The sequence below is a fragment of the Diorhabda sublineata genome, chromosome 3 (genome assembly GCF_026230105.1).
Source record: "Diorhabda sublineata isolate icDioSubl1.1 chromosome 3, icDioSubl1.1, whole genome shotgun sequence".
NCBI classification, from domain to species: domain Eukaryota; kingdom Metazoa; phylum Arthropoda; class Insecta; order Coleoptera; family Chrysomelidae; genus Diorhabda; species Diorhabda sublineata.
The window spans coordinates 18,892,692-18,919,384 of NC_079476.1; the positions used below are offsets into that span (position 1 = coordinate 18,892,692).

At 32.0% G+C, this 26,693-nt stretch overlaps 1 protein-coding gene across 1 annotated transcript; it reads left to right on the top strand.

Moving 5' to 3' along the window:
• The first annotated feature begins 512 nt into the window (after window positions 1-512).
• On the top strand, window positions 513-25,466 carry LOC130442030 (actin-histidine N-methyltransferase). Its single transcript, XM_056775992.1, has 5 exons — window positions 513-1,450; window positions 23,289-23,403; window positions 23,626-23,753; window positions 23,832-24,031; window positions 25,091-25,466. The coding sequence occupies exons 1-5, from the start codon at window positions 708-710 to the stop codon at window positions 25,351-25,353; spliced, it is 1,449 nt and encodes a 482-aa protein (XP_056631970.1). The 5' UTR covers window positions 513-707; the 3' UTR covers window positions 25,354-25,466.
• The last annotated feature ends 1,227 nt before the right edge of the window (window positions 25,467-26,693 follow it).

Sequence of the window (26,693 nt, forward strand, 5' to 3'; positions counted from 1 at the left end):
TTTTGACCAATTTATAATTCAATATTTTCAAATACACCCTCTAGTGGTAGACCTAAAATTTTGAAAACAATTTCTGCGTGTTCCTCGGGACAACTTTTGTAATAACTTTTTTACCTGAGATATAGCTAACGACCGTCCTTAGTTCCCCACCCAATACGTTTCCTAGAAAATTCAATAAAAATACCGGTATATAATAATGGGAATCTCTTAATCATTATAGATTTCAAATTTTTACTATAGTTGAGATAAAAATAGAAAATCCGCATTCCGCAAAGAATTTCTAAGAACCTGACAGTAAACCACCTTACATGGGTTAAAATATTTACACATCGTGTACGTTCAACCATATTTAACCGAGAAGTAATTTATAAATACCCTTCGTAATATTATCTGTTGCATAATACAAGGACGAATATATTTACTTCGGTTGAATAATTTTTAAAGAGGATGCATACACACAATTCCTAACTCGATTTTATTTATATTTGAAATGAAGCATACCGCGGCATCTAGGGACGATCAGTTGCACTAAGTACTACACGAACTAATGAAGTTTTGGGCATGTTTATATTGTATGTTGTGGTTATAAATAAAAACGTAATTTGATCATAACCCTGTTTCCAGGAGTTTGTGAGTATATTTGTTTGAATAATAGTTATAGTGTGTTTATATTAAAATAAAAAGTGAGTATCATAAATTAATCAATCATGGGACGGAAAGGATCGGGTAAGAAATCAAAGAAATCTTCTGCATTGAATAATCACAACGAAATAAATGAACTTATGGACAAATTGTTACTAATAAGTACCCTACCTCAAGAGACTGATGTATCTAAATTACTGGAAAATCATAAGGACATGACTGTAATTATTGAAACAATTAAAAAATTACAAAAAAAGGTAGTAAATGAAGATAAAAATAGGACAAGTGGTAGAACCTGTCCTGCCATCATTGACAGATTCACTAATTGGTTTAAAGAGAACGGCGCGGAACTTGAAGGTTGTGATATACGAGAAATTGAAAACTACGGTTTAGGATTCATAACCAATACCAAAATCCCGGAATCTTCATTAGTTATTTCAGTACCAAAAAAGTTAATGCTGACAGTTGATGCCGCCAAAAAAACACCATTAAAACAGTTGATAGAGAAGGATTATTTATTGGGTAACATGCCCAATGTTACCTTGGCCGTGTTTCTTTTATATGAAAAATATAAATCCGAATCGTTTTGGAAACCCTACATCGATATTCTACCAAATACATACAACACAGTTTTATATTTCACTGTGGATGAATTATTAGAGTTGAAGGGAAGTCCAACTTTAGAAAAAGCTCTTTGTAAAAATAAAAGCATTATTAGACAGTTTGCTTATTTTTATAAATTATTTAACACATCAGAAGATTCCGTTAGCCAAATTATGAGGAAGAGATTCAGCTTTGAAGATTATTGGTAAGTTTAAAATGTTTACATCCATATTTTCAATTTATTATTGTATTACTGGTTGCATATATTCATATAGCTGAAAATAATCGTATTTGTTATAGTTTTATCAATGGTTGCCTATATTAAAGTGACATTTGTCGGATTTTATCACCATTTTTTAAATTTGTAATCCTATATTATTATTTTTATTATAATCACTTTTATCAATATTTTTATACAAATGAAATAGCAAATACCAGTGCAAGTATTACTGAAGGATGACATAAAGGACATGTAATTTGTGGACAAACAGCAGTTTTATATAGAGGACAATATTTCCCTGACTAGTATTACTGAAGCATCACATAAAGGACATGTAATTTGTGGACAAATATCAGGTTTACATACAGAACAATATTCCTCTGATAATATTACTGAAATATGATATACAGGTCAAGTAATTTGTGGACAAATAACAGGTTTACATATATGACAACATCCCTCACTAGTATTACTGAAGCATGACATATAGGATATTTAATTTGTGGAAAAATACCGGTTTACATAAAAAACAGATTATCTGGTTGATATTAATTGCTCTTCATAAAAATTTTACTCAATATCAGGACAAAATTGTGGTCCATACAATAAACAAACATCTTTGGTTGTATTAAGAGACTTTTCACAAGACCGCATTGAATTTCTGGTCACTTTATGGATTCGCAAATGTGGCAACATTATCTTGCAACTTCACAGTAGTTACAATCGACTTTAACTTGTTTGATACTTATTTCATATCAATCACAGTTGAAATCTGGACAGTAAACAGGTTCAAGTATTGGACAGGAGTTTGGTGGTTGTATAACAGCAACTTCGCACCATTTACAATTTATTTTAGTGCAGTTTTCTGGTGTTTGGAAAGGAATCATAATTGATATTCGGGTGTTTTATTTTCTGGCGTTTGGGGCAGTATTTTCAGAGTGGGGTAGTAGGAAATTAGTAGATAATTGTAGGACACTGTATAGGTGAGCATTTGGGGTAACATTATCCTTCTGGTATTTGGAAAGTTTCACTTAGTTAGCATTTCTTAAATCATCTACAATCGTGATGACGATGTTTTGTTTTTGGTTGTACTGATAATTTTGTTGATTTTGACACGACGAAAATTAGAAAAATGAGCGAGTAATAATTCATAGTTGATATTTGGTGAGGTACAGAATATGACTCCTTTTGCATAATTAAAACTGGTAATTATTTGATATGTTGTTTGTTATTGAGAGAAATATTAGATATTTTGGTTGCATTTTGGAAGAATTTTATGAAAATATATATACAGAGTCATCAATTGAAAAAAAGTTTATAAATTTTGATTTTCACACTTTTGAAGCAAATAAATGTGTTAAATAAGAGTTACTGAACAAAAAATTGGATATTTCGATTGCAGTTTAATGTACTTTGGTTTGATCAGAAAATTATATACAGAGAGATCAATTAATAAAAAAACTTGAATTGTTTTTACATAGTTCCAAATAAATTTATGTTTGAAATAACTTAAAGTGGGTTACTGAGGAAAAAATGTATTTTTGGTTGTTTTTGAATGTACTTTTAAATAAATTTACCAAGAAATATAGATATATACAGGGTGATCAGGTAATAACATATCTTTTAAAACGATGCTTTTGCAAAAAACAAACAAATAGTTTAATGTTTCTTAAAGTGGATTACTGTAGAAAAAAATAGATATTCTGGTTGTTTTTAAATGCAGTTTGAAAGAATTTCACCAAAGAAATATATTCGATTAATTATTAATATAAATAAATAAAATAGTTTTAAAATGATGTTTTCGCCAAGTTAAAGCAAATAGGTGTACAATGTGAGCTTAAAGCGTAAAACTGATGAACAAATTAGATATTTTTGTTGCACATAAAAGCATTTGGAAAGAATTTTACTAAAGAAATATGTATACAGAGCGATCGATTAATATATTAATTTTAAAATAATGGTTTTACCAATTTAAAGCAAATAGTTGTTAAATGTGAGCTTAAAGTGTATTACTGGTGAAAGAGAATTAGATATTTTGATTGCATTTAATTGAACTTTGAAAGAATTTTATCAAACATGTGTACAGGGTGATCTCATGGTGAATTTTCGAGTCTCCCTAACTGCTGACCAATGTGCAGTCGCGTACTTCGCACACCAATCACCTGCTGCATTCTTGGCTATTATAATGTATGATCGGAGGTTGAAAAAAAAGTAACCTTCTTATATATCAGTTCTTTATTGCACAAATTAAACTTACACAAATAAAAAATAAAACAATAAATAAATTAACAAACAAATAACTTAAAAAGATTCTTTTCTCTCTTTACTCGTGTCCCAAATTTCATCCGACATACTTTGTAAATTCCTTTTGTAATAATTTTTCTTCCTACCCAAAGTTTCGTTCATAAATGTTCTTATAGCAGTTGTCGGTCGACCTTGTATCAACATCGGAGGTTTAAACTTCGTCGTTAGACTTCTACAATACTTTAACGATTTTCTTTTCTTCTGCAACATTTTAAAAACGACTAGTATGGCTAAAAACACCACTATCGACAACCCTATGATTGCCAAACTAACGAACAACGCTGATTTCATCCCCGCCGGTATATTTAAGAAAAAACCTTCGTCATTCGAGTCATATCGTTTTAATATTTCTCCCACATCGTTCGATTCGTGGAATAAATCCGGATATAACTGTTTCCACGGGAAAGTTTCTACCGGTTCCGATGTAGTCGTTAAATCGATATTCAAACTTTTTTCTCGTCTATTCGTGATAAAATTGATATGACCGACGAGGGGTTCTTCTTCCGGTTCAGGTTCTCTAGTGTTATTATGAAATATATCAGCCAAATGAAGTTGACTGGAACCTCTTTCTCTTTGCTCTACCAACTCCCCCAACGTCATATTCCTAATTTCTAATATCTTTGATAGTTTATCCCTGCTGATAGGATCTTCCATAACTTCCTTGAGTTCTTCTTTCGCGGTTACGTAAGTTTCGGAAGTATTCGATTCGAGGTTGGTATCAAAGATTGTTTCTAAATCTATGGATATCCTCATTGGTCCTTGGGTCGTGTATGTTTTCGTTGTACTTTCAATATTTTCGATCACCTCGCTTATGTTGATTTTCACGGGTTCGGGTATAGGGGTTTCTATCACTGATTTTGTAGTTGAACGTAATTTTGCGTTCGTTGTAGGTAATTTTTGTCTTGTCCTTATCATCCTTGGTGTTGTACTACGTTTCAATTCATTTATATCATCTTCCTCTTCGATTTTTGTACTATTAGTTACAAACAATCTTCTTTCTGTTGTTTCTTCAGGAACGTCGTCGAATTCTATTCTTTTTTGATCTTCTGCAGTCTCTTCTACAACGTTTTCGTTTTTCAAAATTGGTAATCTTCTATATATAACGGATTCTATGGTTGTAGATTTTTCATTTCCATTCAAAAGTTCTGATATAGCTTCCGTTAGAGTTACTTTAACTTCCGGTTGTTTCAACATATTTTTCAAATCTTCTAAAGGATTTTTTGTAGTAACTTTTTCGTCTGTATAAATTTTAGTTTCGTTTATTTCTTCTGAAGATTGGAATCGTTGTGGTTTACGTCTGCGTATTATAGGTTTTATATCTCCTTCATTTATTTCTTCCCATGGATCTAATCGGTAAGGACGGATTCGTCTTCGGATGAATTGTATTCTTTCGTCGGGATTATCGACCATCGGTGGTCTTCTTTTTCGTTTTCTGAGTCTTCGTCTTTTCGGTCGTATTTGGTCGGGACTTCGGTTTTCTCCTCTTGGTATCCAACCTGAATCGCTGTCGTGAAAAGTGTCGATTTTTCTCCATCCCTGAAAAAATAATATTTGATAATATATCACAACAAATATGGGGTAGTAGTTAAAACTATTAACGTTGGAATAAAAAGGAAATTTTTCTTGTTTGCTCCATCTTCAGTCTCAATATATAGTCATTTTTCGAAACTTTTGCCCTATAACCAGATAGAACTAGATTTCAAAAATTTTAATCGCTAAATTTTCAAAAATTGTACTAGAATTTGAAAATTAGTTGGCTAGTATAGTAAAAATATCAAAATCACATTGATATTATTAGAAAATATAGAGAATATGTTTCTAAGAAAGTTGGTGTTGTAAAATTTTGAAAATTCAAATTGTTGACCGCGTAATGGACTTTCACTCAAATGGACTGAATTTTTGGAAAACTATTGTTTGGATAGGAATCATCAGGAGAAGTTTTATTGGCCCTTTTTTCTTTCATGGGAATTTAACATCTGAGCGACATTTGAAAACTCTTCGTATGGTAGTGCTTCCCGACCTAATTGCGACATTTCCGGATCCAAGTAATAGGCAAAACTTGAATCATACTATTTGGTTCCAAAAATATGGTGCACCACCACATTATAGTCTTAATATTCGAAACTTTCCGCTGGATCTAACTGCAAGATAATTTTTAATATAGAAAAACAAGGTTAATCAAATGAAGCTCAGGATTTGGTCCTGTCAGTACATAAAATATCAATAATGTGTTGAGAATGGGAGGAATATGTCCTGGCATGGTTACGTGGCTGAATTAGCTAAGGCAGCTTCACGAAAACTTTGAGTCCCCTTCTAATCCTCTGCAAGGCCCTGATACGTACATCTTTGAAGTATTGCTCGCACATTTGTAGCTTGGTTCCCAAGCATTCCCTGTGGATGCTTGACTGAATACAGAAGAAAACAATTCGACTTATAGGCGATCCAGAGTTGACCAGAAATATTGGACAGGTGCTCTTCCGAGCTGTCCAATATGATCCCACCTAGAGCAATATTTGCAAGTCCTAGTCGACAATCAGACGTGGCACCTCCACACTGCAGGCACCACTCGAATTATTTGAGTATAATAGGTTTTACCCACTTGTGTTTGTTTTTCACATAAAAAGTCCTACACTCGAGTTTACGCGGTTATCGTTTTGAATTTTCAATATTTGAAAATATTTCTAGAAACATTTCTTTTATATTGATATATATCAATTTGATTTCAGTTTTACAATATTTGTAGCAAAAATAAAGACTCAAATTTCGAATTCTCCTTGTTACGCTTACAAGGAATATATTGGAAAATTCAGGTAAATTATTCTCGATCTCCCTTCAGTGAAAAACTTCCCCGGACTATAATTGAATCACTAACAAATAATCATTTCTAGTCATCAAGGTCATTCGATTTAAATGCTGAAATTTCGTATATACATCAAACTTTGTTTGAAAAAATATCCGGTTTCATTATAAATTTTTTTATGTGCAATTTTTCTAGTCGCTTTCTATTTTTTGTTTGTATATTTATCCAATAAAATCGATAACGTTGTTGCTCGTTCGTTATAAATAAATAACTTTCTTATTTGTTATAATCTGGGCGTGTGATTTACAATTATCGCATCTGCATCTCACTCGTGGTATTCGTATCGAAATAATTGTTCATTTTCTTATTTTCTTACTCCTTATAAGAATTTTATAACACTAACACAGAAAATGTATCATTTTCACCAATACTGCACACGTGCACATACATGGTATTTCAACTATTGATCGCAAAGAAATTTCTCTATAAAAGGATATATTTATTTTTTTTATTTTCTTTGAACTTACTGTATGAGGTTTCCAGATGCTCCCAATTTAATTTAAAAATATTCAGAATGTCTCATTATACAGTAATGATAATTTTCGCTGTAAAAAGTAAATTATTTAACGGTCAGTAGGTACCTGAAATTTGTAGCACGAGCGCTGATCAAAAATTTAAATACTTCTCAACTGTAGTATGAGATTCTTCTATTCTATTGTATCGAATTTAATATTTTTCAAAATATAAAGTCAATTACGTTGCTAGTTGGCCATATCAGTATACGAGGGTGATCCCAGAAGTACCTGGCTTGACCTAGAGATGGGGGTAGTTGCTTGAAAACAGCATACGTTTTAAGTTTGAAGACGCCACGTTGTTTAGTATTAGTTTGGCAGCCATCAATAGTGCACGTTTTCAGTGAATTTGGAAACATGAGCAAGGAAATCAAGCAAAAATGGCCGCTTTTGGCTAAGAAGACAGCGTTGTTTCATCAAGACAATGCACCAAGTCAAACATCCGCTATTGCAATGGCCAAAATTAATGAATTAAAGCTTGCATTTTTACCTCATGCATCCTATACGTCAGATTTAGTTCCCTTGGATTATTTTATGGTCCAAGATTTAAAATGGCTCGGTGGTCAAACATTTTCTAACCATGAAGAGGCGATGTCGGCAGTTATGGCTATTATGAGGAACTTGACGATTCTTATTATAAAAAGGTTATCGCACTTATTGAATATCGCTGGAGCTAAAATTCCAAAATTCTTGTATTTTCTTTTTTGGGCCAGGTACTTCTGGAACCATCCTCGCATGGACAAAATAATTTACCGGTTTTGTTCTTTATAGTTCTCATCAGTACGACACAATGATTTTATAAAGTAATGTAACATGTTATTATTTCGATTTATGTTGTTTCAACGATTCGAACCATTCCCATAAATCGATTAGAAGTATACAGGATGTCCCGTCAATCCCAAATAAATTTACGTATATATTTTATAATCTATTGAATAATAAATACGAGGGTGATTAGATAAAATAACTAAGAACACTTATACTACGATGATTAAATTATGTCATCTGTCAACATTTTACACAAATATGACGTATAGATTTACTCATGGAACCGCCCGTCATCTTCATCATGAAGTTGACGAGTTTCTTCAATTGCTTGCTTTCTCTCTGTGTTGCTCTTTTTTATTTTATTATTTTTTATCATTTTGTGAGATATATCCTAATTTGCTTTTAACCTATTCCTGTCAAAATTTTACATAAATTTGGTATATAAATATATTGTGTATTCGTGTGTTTTTCTGCTTCCAAAATTGATCATTTGAACACGGACGATGTTTGAGCTGTCAATGTGACACAATGGCTTAATTAATAAACATAAAGAATTTTTAACGATTTTTTTACAAAAACATAAAATTTTCTTGAATTGCTAAGCAAGTGAAAGCAATAAAATATAAGGTTAATCCCCATGACATTTATTGAAATATTATACAGTACGTCTATCAAATAATGTCTAATCGTTATTATAGTCCATTCATTCAGTGTTCGAAGTAGCTTAGCATGAACGATAGTATTAAAAATAAGATCAATTTTTATTAACTATTATTTTGTTCATTACTATTATGGTGATAATATACAGGATGTCCAATGTACGGAAATCGTTATTGTAGTCCATTCATTCAATTTTCGGGGCTATTTAACCTGAACGAACGAAATTCCTACCGTTTTTGGATACACGATTTATAGGAGTAACTTTTTTCATAAAAGAATTTTCAAAAATCATTCAATTCATACTTACGAATTGTTCAAATTCTCTCATTTCTCTTGCACTGTTTTCCGTAGAATTCTCATCATTAACATCCTCTTCGGAACAAATCACTTTGAGAATTATTATAAAAACTATTACGATTAAATTTAATCGGTGCCGCATTTTTTTTTCAATATAAATATAAATTTTTCGAAACTCACTATGGACGTAAATTGTACATCAACAAACCGAACATTCCGATGATGAAACTTTCAACCGAAGAAACTGAGAAATGAATGAATCAGGATTTGTTTACTACGTGCATTACGCACTTTTGGTCCTTTCTCTTCCACTACCGGTAAAAGGAGAAGGGGAACAGCGTAAACGTTTCAGACTATCTATAGTTTACGATCCCACTGTTCGATTCTGCATCTATTTATTTTACATTATTTTTTTAGCTTTGGTATTTATGAGAGAACCCGCAATCTCGCGGCATAAATTTTATTTCAATTTTGAGGTTCTTAAATACCTCAAATTTAAATCATTTGCTGAAAAGGGATATATTTTTTATTTATGATAGTCTATTTTGATACTTTTTAAAAGTTCTTCAGCCACTGAAAAATCAAAAAAGAGATATCTTAAGATTTGAGTCAACCCTTCCAACGTGGTAACTACATACAAAGGATCGCTCTTCTAAGAAAAATGTTAGGAAGTTTTCACATTGTGGAAGGTTCTAGATCGATTGTGGAAACTTCTAGATCATTGGGGAACATTGCAGTTCGTTTTCAACATTCCAAATCATTGTGGAAAACCCCAGATCATCGTGGAACATTCTACATCATTGTGCAAGATTTCAGATCATTGTGAAACATTTTAGATCATTCTTAAACATTTTGGAAGATTCTAGATCATTGTGGAATATTGAAGTCGTTTTTTAAACATTTCAAATCATTGTGGAATATTACAAACCATTGTGCAAGATTCCAGATCATTGTGGAACATTGCACTTCATTCTTAAACATTCCAAATCATTTTGGAATAGTCTAGATCATTGTGGAACATTGAAGTCATTTTTTAAACATTTCAAATCATTGTGCAAGATTCCAGATCATTGTGGAACATTGCAGCTCATTGTGGAACCTTCAGTATCATTTTGGAAGATTCCAGGCCATTGTCGCACTTTACAAACCATTGTGAAATATTCCAAATTATTTTTTAGCATAACAGATCAGTGTGGAATATTTAATATCATTTTGAACGATTACAGTTCATTGTGGAAGATTCCAGATCATTGTGGAAGATTCCAGATCATTGTGGAAGATTCTAGATTCTTGAGAAACATTATAGTTAATTTTTAAACATTCCAAATTATTGGGTAACATTGCATTTTATTTTTAAGCATTCCAAATCATTTTTATATATTCCAAACCATTGTGGAAGATTCCAGATCATCGTGAATCATTACAGATCATTTTTGAACATTCTAAATTATTGTGAAAGATTCCAGATTATTGTGGAACACTCCAGATTATTGTGGAACATTCCATATCATTATGAAAGATTCCACATCTATTTGGAACTTTACAGATAACTTGTTTATTTACGGATTTATTACATTTGGCTGTTCGACACTGTATAGCGTAGATAACCTTTTTAAATCAAAATACCTCTCGAAATCTCCAACAGAACTCGGGGGACTACCCTCGAACATTGTGACGTAAATTACTATGATATCCTGTTGGAATAACAGAATATGGTAGGAATTTGTCCAGGGGTAGATGCTTACAAGACATGTGTTTGTTTTTGATCAAATAATATGTATAACAATAAAATACGAGGTTGGTTTATAGCTTAGATAATAAGACGAAAATTGAAATTGACACAGATTGAAAAAGATGGCCTATTAAAACTCCTTAACATCACTTAACATCAAACGTATGATTTAGTTCGTTTCAAAAGTGATTTCTGTAGATACCTAAATTTAAATAAGGGGTTTTCGGATCGATGTACGAAGAAAGAGACCTGAAAATGTGCCAACGACTTTCTTATTCATCTTGACACAACGCGACGTATTGAAAATAACGAAACGACATCTTATTTATAGCCAATAAACCCAATACTTTCACTTCGTGTATATAAATGGCAGTTTCATCTCCTCCAATGATTTTTAAATAACAATTACACTCAAGGAATGTTGTTATACCTGCAAAATTTCTTTTATATAACTCTTGACTCTTTTAGATAAAATCTGTGCTTTAGAATTCTTATTATTTATTGAAGTATTAGTTCAAGAGATGTTCCAACAAAAGCTGCAAATAATGTTATTGTTGACGGTGTTGAAACATTACAATTTGAGGGCCAAACTGAACAATCTTTAGAAAACGCAATTTTTTTCGTGGGATATTAAGGTGACCTTTTCAGCAATTCCATCAATTTTCACACAGAACCTGGATCGAACTTAATATTCTTTAAAATAAGCCAATTATGTAAATATTTTCTTAACCACTCGGTTAATATCCCTTGAAAAAAATCTTCGTGAAGAGATCCTTTACAAAATTATTCTGACATAATTCAATCAATAGAAAAAAAGTTATTACTCAAAGAAGGAAGTTTTTTCACTTTTTTACTCTTAACTTTTTAAATTTTGGATTTGACAAAAAGTCAGACCAATTTTTTGTAAGATTAATGTTTCCGAGATATCATGAGGAACGTGTTTTCACCCCTTTTTCCAAGATGGCGGTCGGGGGACGAGAGCAGTAATCCCATAAACTTGGGGCTATGCTTGTATCGACCCCCCTTAATATCCCATTCCCCCGTCTTCTAAAAATTGTTCAGTTTGGCCCTTAAAATGTAACCTATCAATGGACTATTTTGTTACCCTAGTCCAAGATATAAGTTTTTGCAGTCCATGAGTTCTTGGGCTCATATAGAAAATGGAATTTGTTCGCAAAAATCGCATCAGAGACAAGTTTCAATAAGCTTTACACAAAGTTTAGTAGAGCTTGAACTACTACTCAAACAGCAAATTGTTTTGGAAAATGTCTAAATTTTTTTAATAAAGAATAATTAACACCAACACAAATCAAAAACAGAATAGTGGTTGAGTTGCGTCTATTATTTCCAACAATTAAAAATGGTGGACAAGAATCATTAGAAGATGATCCACGTACAGGGGATCCTATAATGGTGACTACTGCAGAGCGTTTGCATTAGGACTAAAATGTCACGAACGACCTCTATCAGGGTTTCTGGAATACGAATTTGATGTCTGACCATTATACATTTGCCAAAGTCTACATATCAGAGAAGAGCAAAGTTTTCCAGAACTCAATGAGTAATTTTGGTTTCCTTAGTAATTAATGGTTTTCTGTTTTTTACCTATATATATAAATAGCTGAACTTGGCCTATCGGTACCAATTTTTTTAAAATGTGCGTTATTTATTCTCTACTGCCACTCAACAACTTTTATCGCGTAAAATAAGTTGAAGTTGTTAGTTTTTCGATAAAACCTACATTATAGCCGCTGGAAGTGAAATACTTAACGTATGTGAATCTTGGATAGGTCAAAACCGCCATTTTCGGGACCGTATTTTTGATTCAATGTTAATTCTGAAAATATCAACTGAAATTGTAACCTGACTTCCCTGGCAGGAGACTCTCCCTCAGGAAGTGGTATTCGGCCTCAGTTAAAGTATAAAAATAACTGGTACTCAGATGGGGTGAATTATCAATATTAAATTGGACGCCGTCAGCTTTTTAACGAACGACATTAACAATTAATAAAAAAGCTGGAAACGCCTTATGAATTAAACAAAATATAAACAGTCTAAAATTTTCCCCGGACACGATTATCCAAATTAATATTTAACGCTAAGAATAATAAAAAAAGTTTCGGAATAAACAAATTTATTGAAAAAATAGTTAATTCGCATTAACTACGTATCCAAAAGTTATTAAAAATAACTCAGATTTATTTGTATATTAAAAATAAGGCTGGGACTTATCTTTAAAAACCCGGGATGGTTGCAGCCCTTAACTGGATTCCCAGATGTTGGAATGCGTTGAATTTGTAGTCTAGTGGTTGAAACTCCCAACCAGGCAGTTGTAGAACTTCGGGAAAAAAATAAAATGAGGAAGGAAACGGGACCAAAGATGGAAACGAGTACAAAGAACAGATTGGAATAAAAAGGAGCTTATGCCTTGGCATATAAAAAAACTGAGTTTATGTTTTTTTAAAATATAACCAAACAGGAATTTGTTCTATTCTAGTTGTTCTGCTCTCCAAATAAATAGAAAATACGAATTTATATGAAAACTATCATACAAAATTTGCTTAAAACAAAAGAAAATTCATAAAGATAATTGAAATTTTTGTAAAGAAAAAAATCTCACCACAAATTTACTAAAATTTACTTTGATAGGTGTAATGTAGATAGGTAGAGGACGAATTATATAAATTAGAAGTGACGGTATATTCAAAATGTTTGAAGAAAAATGTAACAAGCTTCCACATGGCGCCGTAGAGCTCAAAAAACGTTTTTCGGAAAAATTAATTTATATTTTTTCAAATTACATATAGAATGATATCTCAAAGTGTGAAAAATATCGATTTTTTTGCTGGGTGAATCCATTTAGAATGGCTCAAATAATATTTTCTCACACTTTCACGCTTTACTTAGTACTAAGAATATTCAAATACTTTCCCCGTCATTGCCACTGAACTTGAAAATTTCAAATAAGTACTACACAATAAACAAGAGAAAATAATGAAATTATTCTAAATTAATTACCATTGTTTAACACTTCACAAGTAGACTTTTAACATTTTTTTCTCACGACACGTTCAACGATATATTAAGAAAGAAGATAATGCATGTTATATATACACACATACACGTAGTGTGGTCCATGAATTCTTAATCTAAAGGCGTGTTTATGTTGGAATAAATGATAAGAGCTGCGCAAAATCTGGTCCTATGATATGCCCTTTATAGCGAAGCTTCGACAAAAGCGACGATCTCTGTTTGGTAGTGCAATTGAGAGATCGATCAAACCAATCGATTGAAAATATTTATATTGTTAAAACTCTATCATAATCAAAGGAACACCCTGAAAAAGTTTATGAAATATGAGGATCAAAATAGAAACTTTTCACTACATACATTCAAATATCTATGATAGGGTTGAAAAACTATGAAGAAATTGTAATTGGATGCATCGAAATTGCTAGATGTAAGAGTAGCTAAAATAGGGACAAAGGGCCAATTCCTTATAGCCCATTCTATAGTTTAGTAGTCAAAGAATGACTATGAATTTTCATGGGTTTATTGGTGAGAAAATTTGGTATAAATCAAGTAAGTCAAGTTATCAGATTTTAGTTTAGTCTCTGAAGACGATAACTTGATTATCGAAACGCTCGTCAGACAGTGTAATTGAGAGTGTTGGTATTTAAACATTGTATTCAGTATGAATATCACCAACGGTTCCAGAAATTCCAACTTATTTATGTTAAGCTTATTGAAACTTGTCACTGACGCGTGCATAAAGATTTTTGAGAACGCACTCTACTATAAGGGGCTCAGAATTCATGAACTGCATTGCATTTATTATACCAGTTAAGAAACTGAAAGATGAAGCACATGAGTTTGAAAAAGAAATAAGGAATGGAAGACTAAAAAAGAATATACAAACTCATCATTTGAAAAGGAATTGGGAAATATTCGATAGTAGAAACAGTGAATTTTTGTTTAGAAAAGACAAAGTTGTAAAGAAATAATTAGTTAAATAATCAGAATGAATGAACTATCATTTATAGATAAATTCATATTCAGGGTGATTCATTAAGAATGTCCAATCTCTGAACTGTAGATTCTAGACCTCAAAATATGATGATTGTACTCAACATGCCTTATGCAAATATTGCTAGTTTCCGAGATACGGGGTGTTTGTGTTAATTAAATCAAAGTAAACTATTTTTGGGCTAAACTTACAGATAAAATAATAAAAAAATATTAAAAAACGTTGATTTCTACCAAAAAAGTTACTCTTCTTTGATTCGTGTAACTCACTCGGTTATCGAGTTATTTGCTTCTAAAAAGTTCAATAAATTTTAATTTTTTCATGTAACAATAACAAATTTGTAAACCAAAATAAAAAACTTCAAAGCAAATGCAACCGCGGCTTCTTCTATTTTCCGTCGCAGTTGTGGAAGAGAAGTAATTTTTTCTTTGTAAACTAATGCCCTCATTTGCGACCAAATTGAAAAATCCAAAGGATTTAAATCAGGGCCTCTTGGTGGCCAAGCAAACTCACTTCCACGACCAATCCATCGATGCGGAACTGTTCGTTTAAGTATTGACGAATTTATAAAGAATAATGTGGTGGTGCTCCGTCGTGCAAAAACCACATATTTTGTCTTAAAGCGAGAGGTATATCCTCTAGTAATTCGTGTAAATATTCTTGAAGAAAATCTAAATAAAGAGGTCCATTTAAATGGACAGTTGGCAGTTCAAAAGGACCTCTTAAATACCCACATATTACACCACACCAAATGTTAACCTTAAGCTCGTGCTGAAAATGTGTTTCCCTCATAGCATGTGGATTTTCAGAATCCCACAAATGATTATTTTTATAATTAAATATTCCTCTTCTGGTAAATGTTGCCTCATCAGTAAAAAGAATTGTATCCACAAAATCTGGGTTAACATAACAGGAGTGTAATGATATGGATGCAATTTATCCCACTTCAGTATTCTAAAAATAGATGATTGGCTTATACCTGTTTGCAGACTTAATCGGCGTGTACTGATATCTGGATTCTCCGTAACACAAATTAAAATTTCATCTTCTTCATTGGCAATGATTTTTTTTGTAGCACCTTGCTCAGTTTTAGAGCGTAAAGACCCCGTTTCACCTATGCGGTCGTAAAGATTTCGGTACAGTTTGTAATTGGGTTGCCTTCGATTTGGGTATAATTGTGAATATCTTCGAGCCGCAGCTAGACTACTGTAATTTGACTGAGCAAACACACAAATTATATCGCGCATCTCATTATTTGAAAAATTGAGGACTCCGCAGCAAGAATGACGCAGCTCCATAAAAGTCGATTTTGAGAAAATAAAAAAAAAATTTTTTATACGCCATAGTTTATTAGATACCACTTTTACGTTTTAAACTGCCAAAAGCACGTACCTTAACAATTACAAATACCGAAAATCTTCTAAAAATATAATATTTTAAAGCAAATAAAAAGTTGTTTTTTAATGGATCTACGTCATTCTTGCACCAAAACTTCAAAAAGTATGCGTGTCTGCAATAATGAAAGAGCTAAAATTACATTTGAACTCAAAATTTGTATATATTTATTACATAAACTTTATTCAATGCTACTCATTAAACCAAAACAATAATAATAAGTCATAGAATCTAATACTATTCAATAGTTTCTTCGTCGTTGGTCATTTCGACGTCACTACCTGTGTTCCCCTGAGCAAAAGTTAATTTTTCATAGTAAGGTCGTTTTTTGGCACGTATTGATTTGCCAGCACCATCACGTTGTCGTATTTTACTTTTTTCAATGGCAATTTTTCTTTATACAGTTGATTTGGTGCCGTATTGGTATCTAACGTAGAACGTTGAATATTGAATGTACTATAGATAGGTACATTACAAAACTCGCTGCACTGGATTCCACTGTTTGCTTCATATAAAATCAGTTTGTATTTGCTTATCGCAAATTTCTGTCTAAGCTGGTTGATGACTGTTTTCTTAAAATGTGGCTTTAAATAATTTACAAAGTCAAAAATCATGTTTTGATCTAGTGGGACCACTTCAAAGTTTCTGCTGCATTTGCCATAATGTGTCATATATTCTTGAGGAGTAAATATTCGTTCGATTTTTCGTATTGCTTTTTCTACAACCCCAAATGACCTGTCACATGGCAAGAAGGAGTGGCCTGGTTCAAGATATCGATGAAGAATCGACTGAAACTGTTTAGTTTGGGCCAAAGTGAATAGATATTGTACTAGGCTTCCGTTCTTGTTTTGAGCAGCGCAGTTGTCTGAGAAGATGTACAATGTTTTCACATCCTTGGACATTATATTTTTTAAATAATGATCTAGGAAGCTAATGGTTTCATTGGGTGTCTTTTTGCCAGTGGTTTCATCATACATGTAAAAATGCGAAATTCCTGTTTTGGCTGAATAAATGCAGAAATTAAAAACCCATAACTGCCTAAGATAAAATGCATCTCCTGAGGGGACTTTAGGTAAAGGTGCATTCTGTTGATGATCAAAGCAGAGTACCTCTACCTCGGGATTATTTTTAGCTTCTTGTGTTTTTTCTTTGAGTGCATCAAAGAATACTTGAGCTCTGCTTACATGGAGCTGTTTAGAAGTTTTAATTTGGTTTAATTCTTCATCGGGTAAAGGTAGCTTAAGTTTATTTTCATATTCGTCGCAAGTCTTGCAAGTGTCGGACCGTGGGCTGCCAAACGAAATATTAAAATTAGCCTTGAAATATCTAAAGTAGAAGTCGTAAGTCACTTTCGACGGAAAGATGTTTTTTATCTTTTAGGCCATATATATCAAACATATATTTTTCATATTTTTCTAGATATAATTCATACAGCTTCTTGACATTTAATTCCGGTGAAAGATACATTTTATTATTATTTTTTTGACGACTGTAATGAGACGATCTCTTGGGAAAACTGCGAATATGGCTATCTACTTGCTCAACGATTTCTGGGGGGATCATGTTGGGTCTAGTGTGATGCTTTCCACGACCATCCTTAGGAGATGTGAGAGCGTCGTTAGATTTTAAGAAAGCTGACAAGCGATCAATTCTTTTAGATGATATACCATGAACCGCACCAAATGCTTTTTTGCATACTCGGTGGGATTTTGAACCAATACCAATCTGGAATTTAAAAAAATGGATTATTTCAGAAAATAAATTGAAAGGTGAGTAAGTACTTACCATGTATTTATGAGAAACGTTTCGTTGCCGACCATTTCCTGTCTTAGGACGTTTTCTGGTTTCTTCTGACGTACTTATTAGGCCTACAAGGTAAGTATCCTGCATTACTTTCTCGCCAATTTCATTAAATTTATTTAAGATCTGCGTTCTCTCCTGTTCATTAAAGTTTTCGAAACATTTAAATTTGCATTTACAGTCTTTGCCAACCACTCTAGAACCGACCATTTTGTTCACACTATTAAGATGTCTTGCTCCAGTAGCCAAAAGTTTCTTTTTCTTATTTCGAACCCACTGCGATTCATTTACAGACTTCCTGTTTGTTTTTCTAACCTTCAAACTATCACTATCACTACTTGATGTGCTACTGTCGGCTGTATCTGCCACATATTCATCACTGGAACCACCACTAAAAGGTTCAGGTTCACTGTCCAATTCCTCTAATATATTACACTTGTTATAAACTCAAAAATAACAACTAAGAATATTATAGCAAAGGTAGAAAACTAACGCAAACAGTTAAACTACTAAAATATCTAATAAACGTCAAAACAAAATGCGATGCGCGTTTGGTGCAAGAGCGACGTAGCTCCGGAGCTACGTTTTTCTTGCTCCAAACACAGTATGACGCATCTCCATTATTACATGCTTTAGTACACCCAATCACCATAGCTGCGTCGATCTTGCACAAAACGATAGCTAATATTTTGATCATTGTAAACAGCGCATAACCCCGATTTTCGTTAAAACTGGAGCTGCTATTACACTTGTTAATTACTAAATTGTTAATAAATAGTATACTAATGTATTACTTATTCTTATTATTATCCAATTTTTGCTTCTACACAAGCTGTCTAATAGCGATACAAGCCTGAAATGAAAAGAAAACGAAAAATTAAACCACGGCTTAATTCACGAATGTGATTTTGATATTAAGAGATCTTTACAAAAGCGGATCATAAAGTGTATTCAAGTAAATGCTTTGAAGTTTTTTATTTTTGTTTACAAATTTGTTATTGTTACATATTTAAAGAATAATAAAATTTTTTTATGAAAAAATTAAAATTTATTGAACTTTTTAGAAGCAAATAACTCGATAACCGATTGAGTTACACGAATCAAAGAAGAGTCGAATTTTTTGTAGAATTTAACGCTTTTTAATATTTTTTCATTATTTTAGTTGTAAATTTAGCCCAAAAATTGTTTACTTTGATTTAATTAACAGAAACTAGTGTAACTAGCGTCCTCTATTAGCAATGTTAAATTAGAGTGCAAATTATAATTCCACATGCCAAAAAACGTAAAATTGCCAATTTTCAAAGTGAAATTGTGAAACATAAAAAATTATTGCGAAAATTTAAATTTAAACTCTCTACAGTTCAGAGATTGGACATTCTTAATGAATCACCCCGTAGAAGAATATTATTATGTTATGATTATAAACAATAAAGTTCCGTTGGATAAACTGATGATTCCGTTCATCGTTTTTATCATTATAATTATTTATTATTATTTAAACAACATTCTATAGATTTCGTCATTGCAGCAATATTCTTATGGAATGCGTAACGGGGATAATAATACAACAAATGTTTATATTTAATTATCATCATTATTTCATAATTAAAATTTATTGTTAACAAAATACGTCAATTGAATATTTGGAATGGGATCTCGAGTATTATATATTATACAACGTATGGAATAAATTCGATTTTAGCGTTATTGTGTACTATGCGAAAAAAAACAAGTCGGTTTTTTTTTAAATTGACAATTTATAGTTTAAATATATTATCCTCCCTCCAACACCCCTTCTCAATTATAAGCACCCCGTCGAAAATTTTAAATATTAAAGGAGCTAGAATGTGGGATTTTAATCCTGTGTTCAACAATATAAAGTTTTTTTCAAATTGGGTGCAATCATAACTGTGCAAATTAATTTTTAAGATAATGTCTCTATCACAAAACTTTACGTAGAATGAAGATAATATTTAGAATGTATTTTTTATTATACTTTATATTTAAATTAAATGACCACCATTCACTTCTTGATGATAATCGAGGCGATTTTGGAATTCTCCAATTCTACATTTTGTATGACCTCAGAGTTAATATTAATTTCTTGCGTTATCCTAACTATTAAATCAGCAATATTGTCTATCTCATTTGAATGATTAACATCAGGAACAAGTCTTTGTAATGTAGGCACTAAGAAACAATCTAGACCATTAACTATACCCTCAAAACAATAATTTTATTGTTAATAATATCAACGCAAACTTTAACTTTTTTAGGATATTGAGTGTGAGTCTCACACATCCAGTGAGGATTTTCTCTGCTCCAATATCTACAGCCCTGTTTGTTAACCGTTCTGTTCAAATGAAAGTCGCTTTATCAGAAAAAACCAGGGATAGAAAATAATCGCACGTTCATCATTAGAATGTCAAGCATTATGGTGGTAATGTCAAATTTGACATATACAAATCAGTGTTGCCGTATCTCAAAACTTGAATAGCAACCTTAGTACATCAATGACAGTTCGTGGTAATAAATCGAGAACGGTCGGGTTGGAGAATGGACGCACGGCACTGTTGTCGGTTTTAGCCTAGAACCTTTTTTCGAGGTTGTAGCTAATTAGGAACCTAACCTTTGATACAACCCTCGTACAACTACTATTTGCGGAAATGGCAAATAACGTCCCCCTGCAAGATTTTCGTAAAAAAAACTTCTGCTAAACGAAATTAAAACTATTCAAACAAATATTATCTATCCCAATTATGTTGTAACATTAATGTCAACAAGTTTAGCACTTTCCATTTTAACTTTATTGTAAGTGAAATCACGAAATATATCAATTAACACGATTGTATTATTTCGTAATATATTTAAGAAGATCCTCTTAATCTTCTAAAGAAACTCTATAAAACTATTGAATTTTTCACAGACTTTACTTTCTCTTTATCCCAATACAAAATACACGATAGCCATACGAAGATTCTATTAAATTTCACGTATAACGTTTATATATATAATTTGGAAGCGTTAACACTGAAATTTCCGTGGTATACTATACAAGGTATACAAATTATTACGACATTTTTATAGATATAAAACATGAGAAAGATAGTAAATGTTCATGTTTTGTAATTACCTCGAACTAAAAATATAGTTTGAATAAAACTCCCTGTATATGCTTGATTTATTTGAATTATCTTGTTTTTTTATCATTTTTGTTGCTAATTACAGTTCCTAAACATTTGAGTGAAAAATCTTGTCGTAAATAAAAAATCCAAAAATGTTATAACACTTGTAGACGATCTTCTGTAAGATTCAAAAATATAGGAAGTAATTTGATCATTAAACTTCACTTCCTCCATAGTCGCCTGGATCGTTTTTCTGGAAATTTAGGACAAATAAGTGAATAGCAGGGAGGGCGTATGCATCAGCACTTACTCATCATGGAAGAGCGCCATCAAGGTTTCTGATTGAGGTCATTTTTCAACATCTATTGGGGTGGCGGCAAAGTAATTTCGTTTTTGTATTATTTTTTTTTAACAAATAATAGTTTTTAATCAATTATTTATTTTCTGTCTTTCCATCAGCTTCATGATTCCGATTCCATAAAATGTCTAGTCCTTATCAGCAAAATACTGAACCAGGTGCGATTGAAGGTCATCGTCATTTGTGAAAGTTTGACCAATCAAAGAATTCTGCAAATTTCAAAATAAATGGTAATTAGATGTGGCTTCACTTCCCAGCCAAGCTCCAATAGTTTCCCAGATGTGTGAGGCCTTGCATTATCATAATGGAACACTAAACCTTTACGATTTGACAATCCAGGCAGTTTTTCTTTGATCGTTTCATCCAGATTCATTAATTGTTGACAGTAAACATCAGAATTGATCGTTTGGTTCTTTGGAAGTAGCTCAAAAAACACAACACCTCTGTAATCCCACCAAACTGACAATTCTTTTCAAGAAAAGCTCAGTAAGTGTTACATGTAGCCTCTTCCCAACCTCTCGAACAATTCTATGACGATTCTCTTCAATTATGACTTTGATTTGGTCAACACCAATTTCAGCAGGCCGACCCGAACGTTGCTTATCTTTGAGGGAAAATTCTCCAGAACTGTTTCTGTACTAAAATTATATAGACAACTTTAAATCGTTCCGTAATTTCGTGTTCTTATCATTACATTAATAATTATCACGTAATAATGTTTTAAAAGAGAATATTGGAAGGAAAACTAACAGGTTGATAAATAAACAAATAGATAAACTATTTAAAATATGTTGCAAATAAATTATAATAGAGAAAATTACTTTCGATTTTATTTCGTTAACTTGTCACGAAAATCATCGATAGGTACAACAAACAACACATATTTTACTAAATAATTTAAAAAGAAATCGCTAGGTATACCAGACATGGACGTGTATATACATATACCATATGTGGGATGTATGTTAGCTACTTAATTCTCATGTTACATTCAATGAACGTTTCTTTATGTTAATCATTTCTATTCGGTATTTAACACGTTTACTGCCAGCATTCATTTATAAAAAGATGTCTCCAGTACTATAAACATATATCCACAAAATAAGTTCCGTTTGGTTGTATAGAAAAAAAACGTGTGCAGATATAGAAAAAATATTTATTAAACAAGATTCTACAACGGCTAAACTAATTTTTTACATATTCTCCGAAATATTGTAGGCCTTCTTCATAAAAAGTTGCCCCCTCAATTTTCAAACATGTTCTTTCAGCTCGTCATTGTCGTTGAAGTGTTGCCACGTTCGAAGGTGAGGTTGAGCATTATCGTGAAAAAAACCAACAATCCTCGGTGCTTGTCCTTATTGCACGGCCTAAATTCGTAATAGTCTCGTCCTAAAAAAACGGTATACATGAGTTTTCTAAAGGGTATTCTAAAAAATATTGTCCATTCAGCGATCTCTGGAGCCAAGGAAACAAAAGGAAGTCTGAAGGGACTTTGACGCTGATCTCGTTTTTTGTTGAGTAGGCCGTCGTGAGGAAAGTGAGTAGTAGCTTTTTCGTGGTGGAGCTCCCAACAATCTTTGATATTCAGCCTGACGCGGTTCACCTTTTGTTTTAATCTCCGTAGCAATTTGACGTAATATTTAGCACTAACGATTTTTCCTAGTGTAAATGCGGCATCGATCAACCCGGAACATCTCGCGCCTTCTATTGATATTTATATTTCGAGATATAGTATCGCAAAAACTAGTGTTTTTTGAGTCTCGACCACAATGTTTGCTTCTTCAATTAAGAATAGATCTACTTCTACCTAAAGCAACGACTCTATATAAGTGTTTTATTTCTGTTTTTTTTTTTGTTGGATAACTTGAAAAAAGAACTCCACGCAAACTCCAGAAGACAAATGAATTGATAAGACAATAGGGAACTACAATAAACAATTGGTAAAGATACAACGCGAAATAATAATTAAAATATATTAATTCCAGTTGGGCTGTGTCTTCCGTAATGACAAGACAGAATAAAGTGCCTTCGGAAGATGGGAAAGATGCAATCAATGCTCTGATTCCCCTTTGGGATATATGTAATCATATGAATGGAACGGTACGTTTATATATGTCCATTTTGTGGGTTGTTTGGTCTTCTTCGATTGTCGATTACTTTCGACGTTTCGGTAATCTGTGAATTTGGCATCTTCAGAAGCTGCGATCAGTTTGATTACTAGCGAACTAGGTAAATGAGACAACCGAAGACGGCCGAACAGTCTAAAAAACCAGACATAGATTGGACGATAATCGCGAAATTGATATCAGGATCTATTTTCAGATAACGACCGATTACAATCCAGACTTGAAGAGGTGCGAATGTTTAGCACTCAAAACGTATCAACCCGGAGAACAGTTTTTCATCTTTTACGGAGCTAGAACAAACGCGGATCTTTTTTTGCATAATGGGTATTCTAATACTTAAAATTTATGTCACTTTTTTTGTTGGAAACGACGAAAATTCGATTCTATTATTGTTTTTCATAGGTTTGTGTATGAAGAAAATGTGCACGATGGATATTGGATCAAACTCGGTATCAGTAAATCTGATCCGTTGCGGGAACAAAGAAAAGAGTTACTTAAAAAATTTTCTTTAGAACCCACCGGTAGTTTTTTTTTAAGAAAAGGTAGCGATCCTGTCGACGATGTTCTATTGAGGTTCATTAATATTTTCAACATGAATCAAGGTGAGTATTTTATAATAAACCAACTGCACATGTGAAATTAGCAAGAGATTTTTTCACTAATAAATTAGAAATAGATTGTCTGGAGAGTTGTTTTAGTTTTCCATCCATCCAGCTATACCTGAGAAGATTTTAATTTCTTCTCTTAATTGTTCTTGACCATTCTTTATTTCTTCTTGGACAGTTGTTGTCGTGTCTTCTTCCACTTATTCGTGATGTGCCTCCAATTTTTCTTACCCCTTTTAAATTTCTTCTTCCATTTTTTCTTGGTCTTCTTCATTTCTTCTTGGATAGTTGTTTTCGTCTCTTCTTTTAGCTCTTAACTTTTTTCCCAATTTTTCTTCGACCCTCTTCATTATGGCTTCCAATTTTTCTTTTCCTTTCTGTATTTCTCCTTGGACAGTTGCTTTCATGTCTTCTTGACTTGTCTCCAATTTTTCTTGGCATTTTTCATTTCTTCCCTCAATTCTTCTTGGTCTTTGTTTATTTCTTTTTGAACAGTTGTTTTCATGCCTTGTTTCAGTTTTTCTTGGCTCGTTTCTGACATTTTTCATTTATATTTTGAATTATTCTTGGTCTTTATGTATTTCCTAGATTTTTACTTCGTCCCTCTTTTATTACTTCTTTCGGGACTTTTTAACGTTGTTTTCACAGTTGTTTTCATATCTTCTTTAATTTTTCATAACTTACCACTAATTTTTATTGGCTCTACTCCATTATTTCTTTCAATGTTTCTTGGCTTTTCTTTATTACTCCTTGACCTGTTTTTTTCGCCCTCTTTCAGTTCTTTTTGCCATTTCCCCAATTTTGCTTGGTTTTTTTCATTATTTTCGGTGGAATTTTTCTTGGCTTTTCCCCATTTACTTTCTAATATCATATATCTTCCTTTTGAGTTTTCTAATTCTTATAATTAGCATCCGCGTAATTTTCCGATGATGCTCACCTACATGAATAGATAACACCGTCAGAAAAAAACGAGTGTAGATTAATTAATTTTTGTAATTCTCTTCATTTTTGAACTTAAAAGTTTTCTAAAAAAGTCATATCGTTCGCCGATTTCAGAACAACTAAAATATTGGTTGGAATCCAATGAATCTAGCGTCTTTCAATGTCTAAATATCAACTTCGAGAAGAAATGTTGGAGTTTTCTTCAAGCTCGATTGAAATTACTTCTGGGTACATACAAAACAACCATCGAGGAAGATCTAAAATTATTGCAAGACGAACAATTGAGCCCCAATCGAAAGTTGGCGATTAGAATGAGGTTAACTGAGAAAATGATTTTGAAAAACGGAATCGATTATGTAGATCGAATGATGCAATGAAACGCGATCGAATCGGTCGGGAAAATACAGATATTAAATGAGCTACAAATTATTAACTGAATAAGTGTGTACAGTGTTTTATTTATTGTTTAATAATATGAAATTAAAGTTTCTGTGTGTTTTTTATTTATTTTTTTTTCAGACACTAGAAAAAACTGATTGAAATGTGTGTCAAAAGTTCTGCTTAGTACATCTTTCAATATAACTGAGAAAATTATTTAATAACGTATAAAAAAATGTTTCTGATTTTTATTTGCAAATTTTCAATTTTCGTATTTATTTTGGAAAAAACCCACAAAAAGTTTGTGTCAAAAGCTCTGCTCTCTACAAAATATTTTGGTATTTGACGGATAAAAATATTATCAGCGCTCTGTCCCATCGCATACAACACTAAAAAATTTGATCCAAATTGTATTGAAAGCTCCTTTTCTTCGAAATATTTTGATATCACCCTAGTAAATAACTCATGAAAAATTTTTGTTTCAATGCCCTCTATCGTCGAATGCACATTAAATGTTTCCGTTCATTTATTTTCGAAAAAAAAATCCTTAAACACAAAGAGTTTGATTAAAATTTGTGTTTTGTACCAAATCTTTTGAAATGACCCTCGTATTAAACGTATGAAAATATTAAATATTAACGCTCTCTATTATCGAATAGATCAAACACTAAAAATTTCAGTAAAATTTGTGTCATACCTTTTTCTACCCAATGTTTTGATATAACCCTGGTATAATGAAAGAATTAAATGTCAACTCTTTCTATAATTGATGTTTTCGATTGATTTTTATTTGTGAATTTTTGTATTTATTTTAGAAAAAAACATACAAAAATTTGATTAGTTTTTTAATAATTTTAAATAAATTTTCTTCAAACATTTAACAGTCCTTCACCGTAATGTGAGGGTACTACCATTGTATAAAGAATAGAATTTATACAATGGTACTACTAATAAAAACTATTACAGCCTCTTCTAGTATTGAATAGATTAAATATTATGATTTTATACTTTTCTTTATTACAAGTTGCCTGTAAAAATATAACGAAAGATCTTCCACAGTACCCTCTACTTTCCAATACAATAAATAACAATCTGCTGTATAGTTTCCTATATTACAGATGCCTGTAACAATATAACGAAAAATCTATTACAGTGCCCTTTACTTTCCAACAGAATAAATATCGACTTTATAGTTTCCTATATTACAGATGCCTGTACAAATATAACGAATAAATATTATAGCCCCCTATACCTTCCGATTAGAATTAATATGGTAATTATAGGTTTTATTTATTTTAAATATTCACAGATGACTCTGTGTCTTGTACTTGAAAATTAT

Bases quoted from the DNA above. Each gene is read 5' to 3' on its own strand.
- LOC130442030 (XM_056775992.1), top strand. From the start codon at position 708: ATGGGACGGAAAGGATCGGGTAAGAAATCAAAGAAATCTTCTGCATTG. The intron at 1,451-23,288 runs GTAAGTTTAAAA...TATTAATTCCAG, and splicing joins TTCAGCTTTGAAGATTATTG to TTGGGCTGTGTCTTCCGTAA. The intron at 23,754-23,831 runs GTATTCTAATAC...TGTTTTTCATAG, and splicing joins GATCTTTTTTTGCATAATGG to GTTTGTGTATGAAGAAAATG.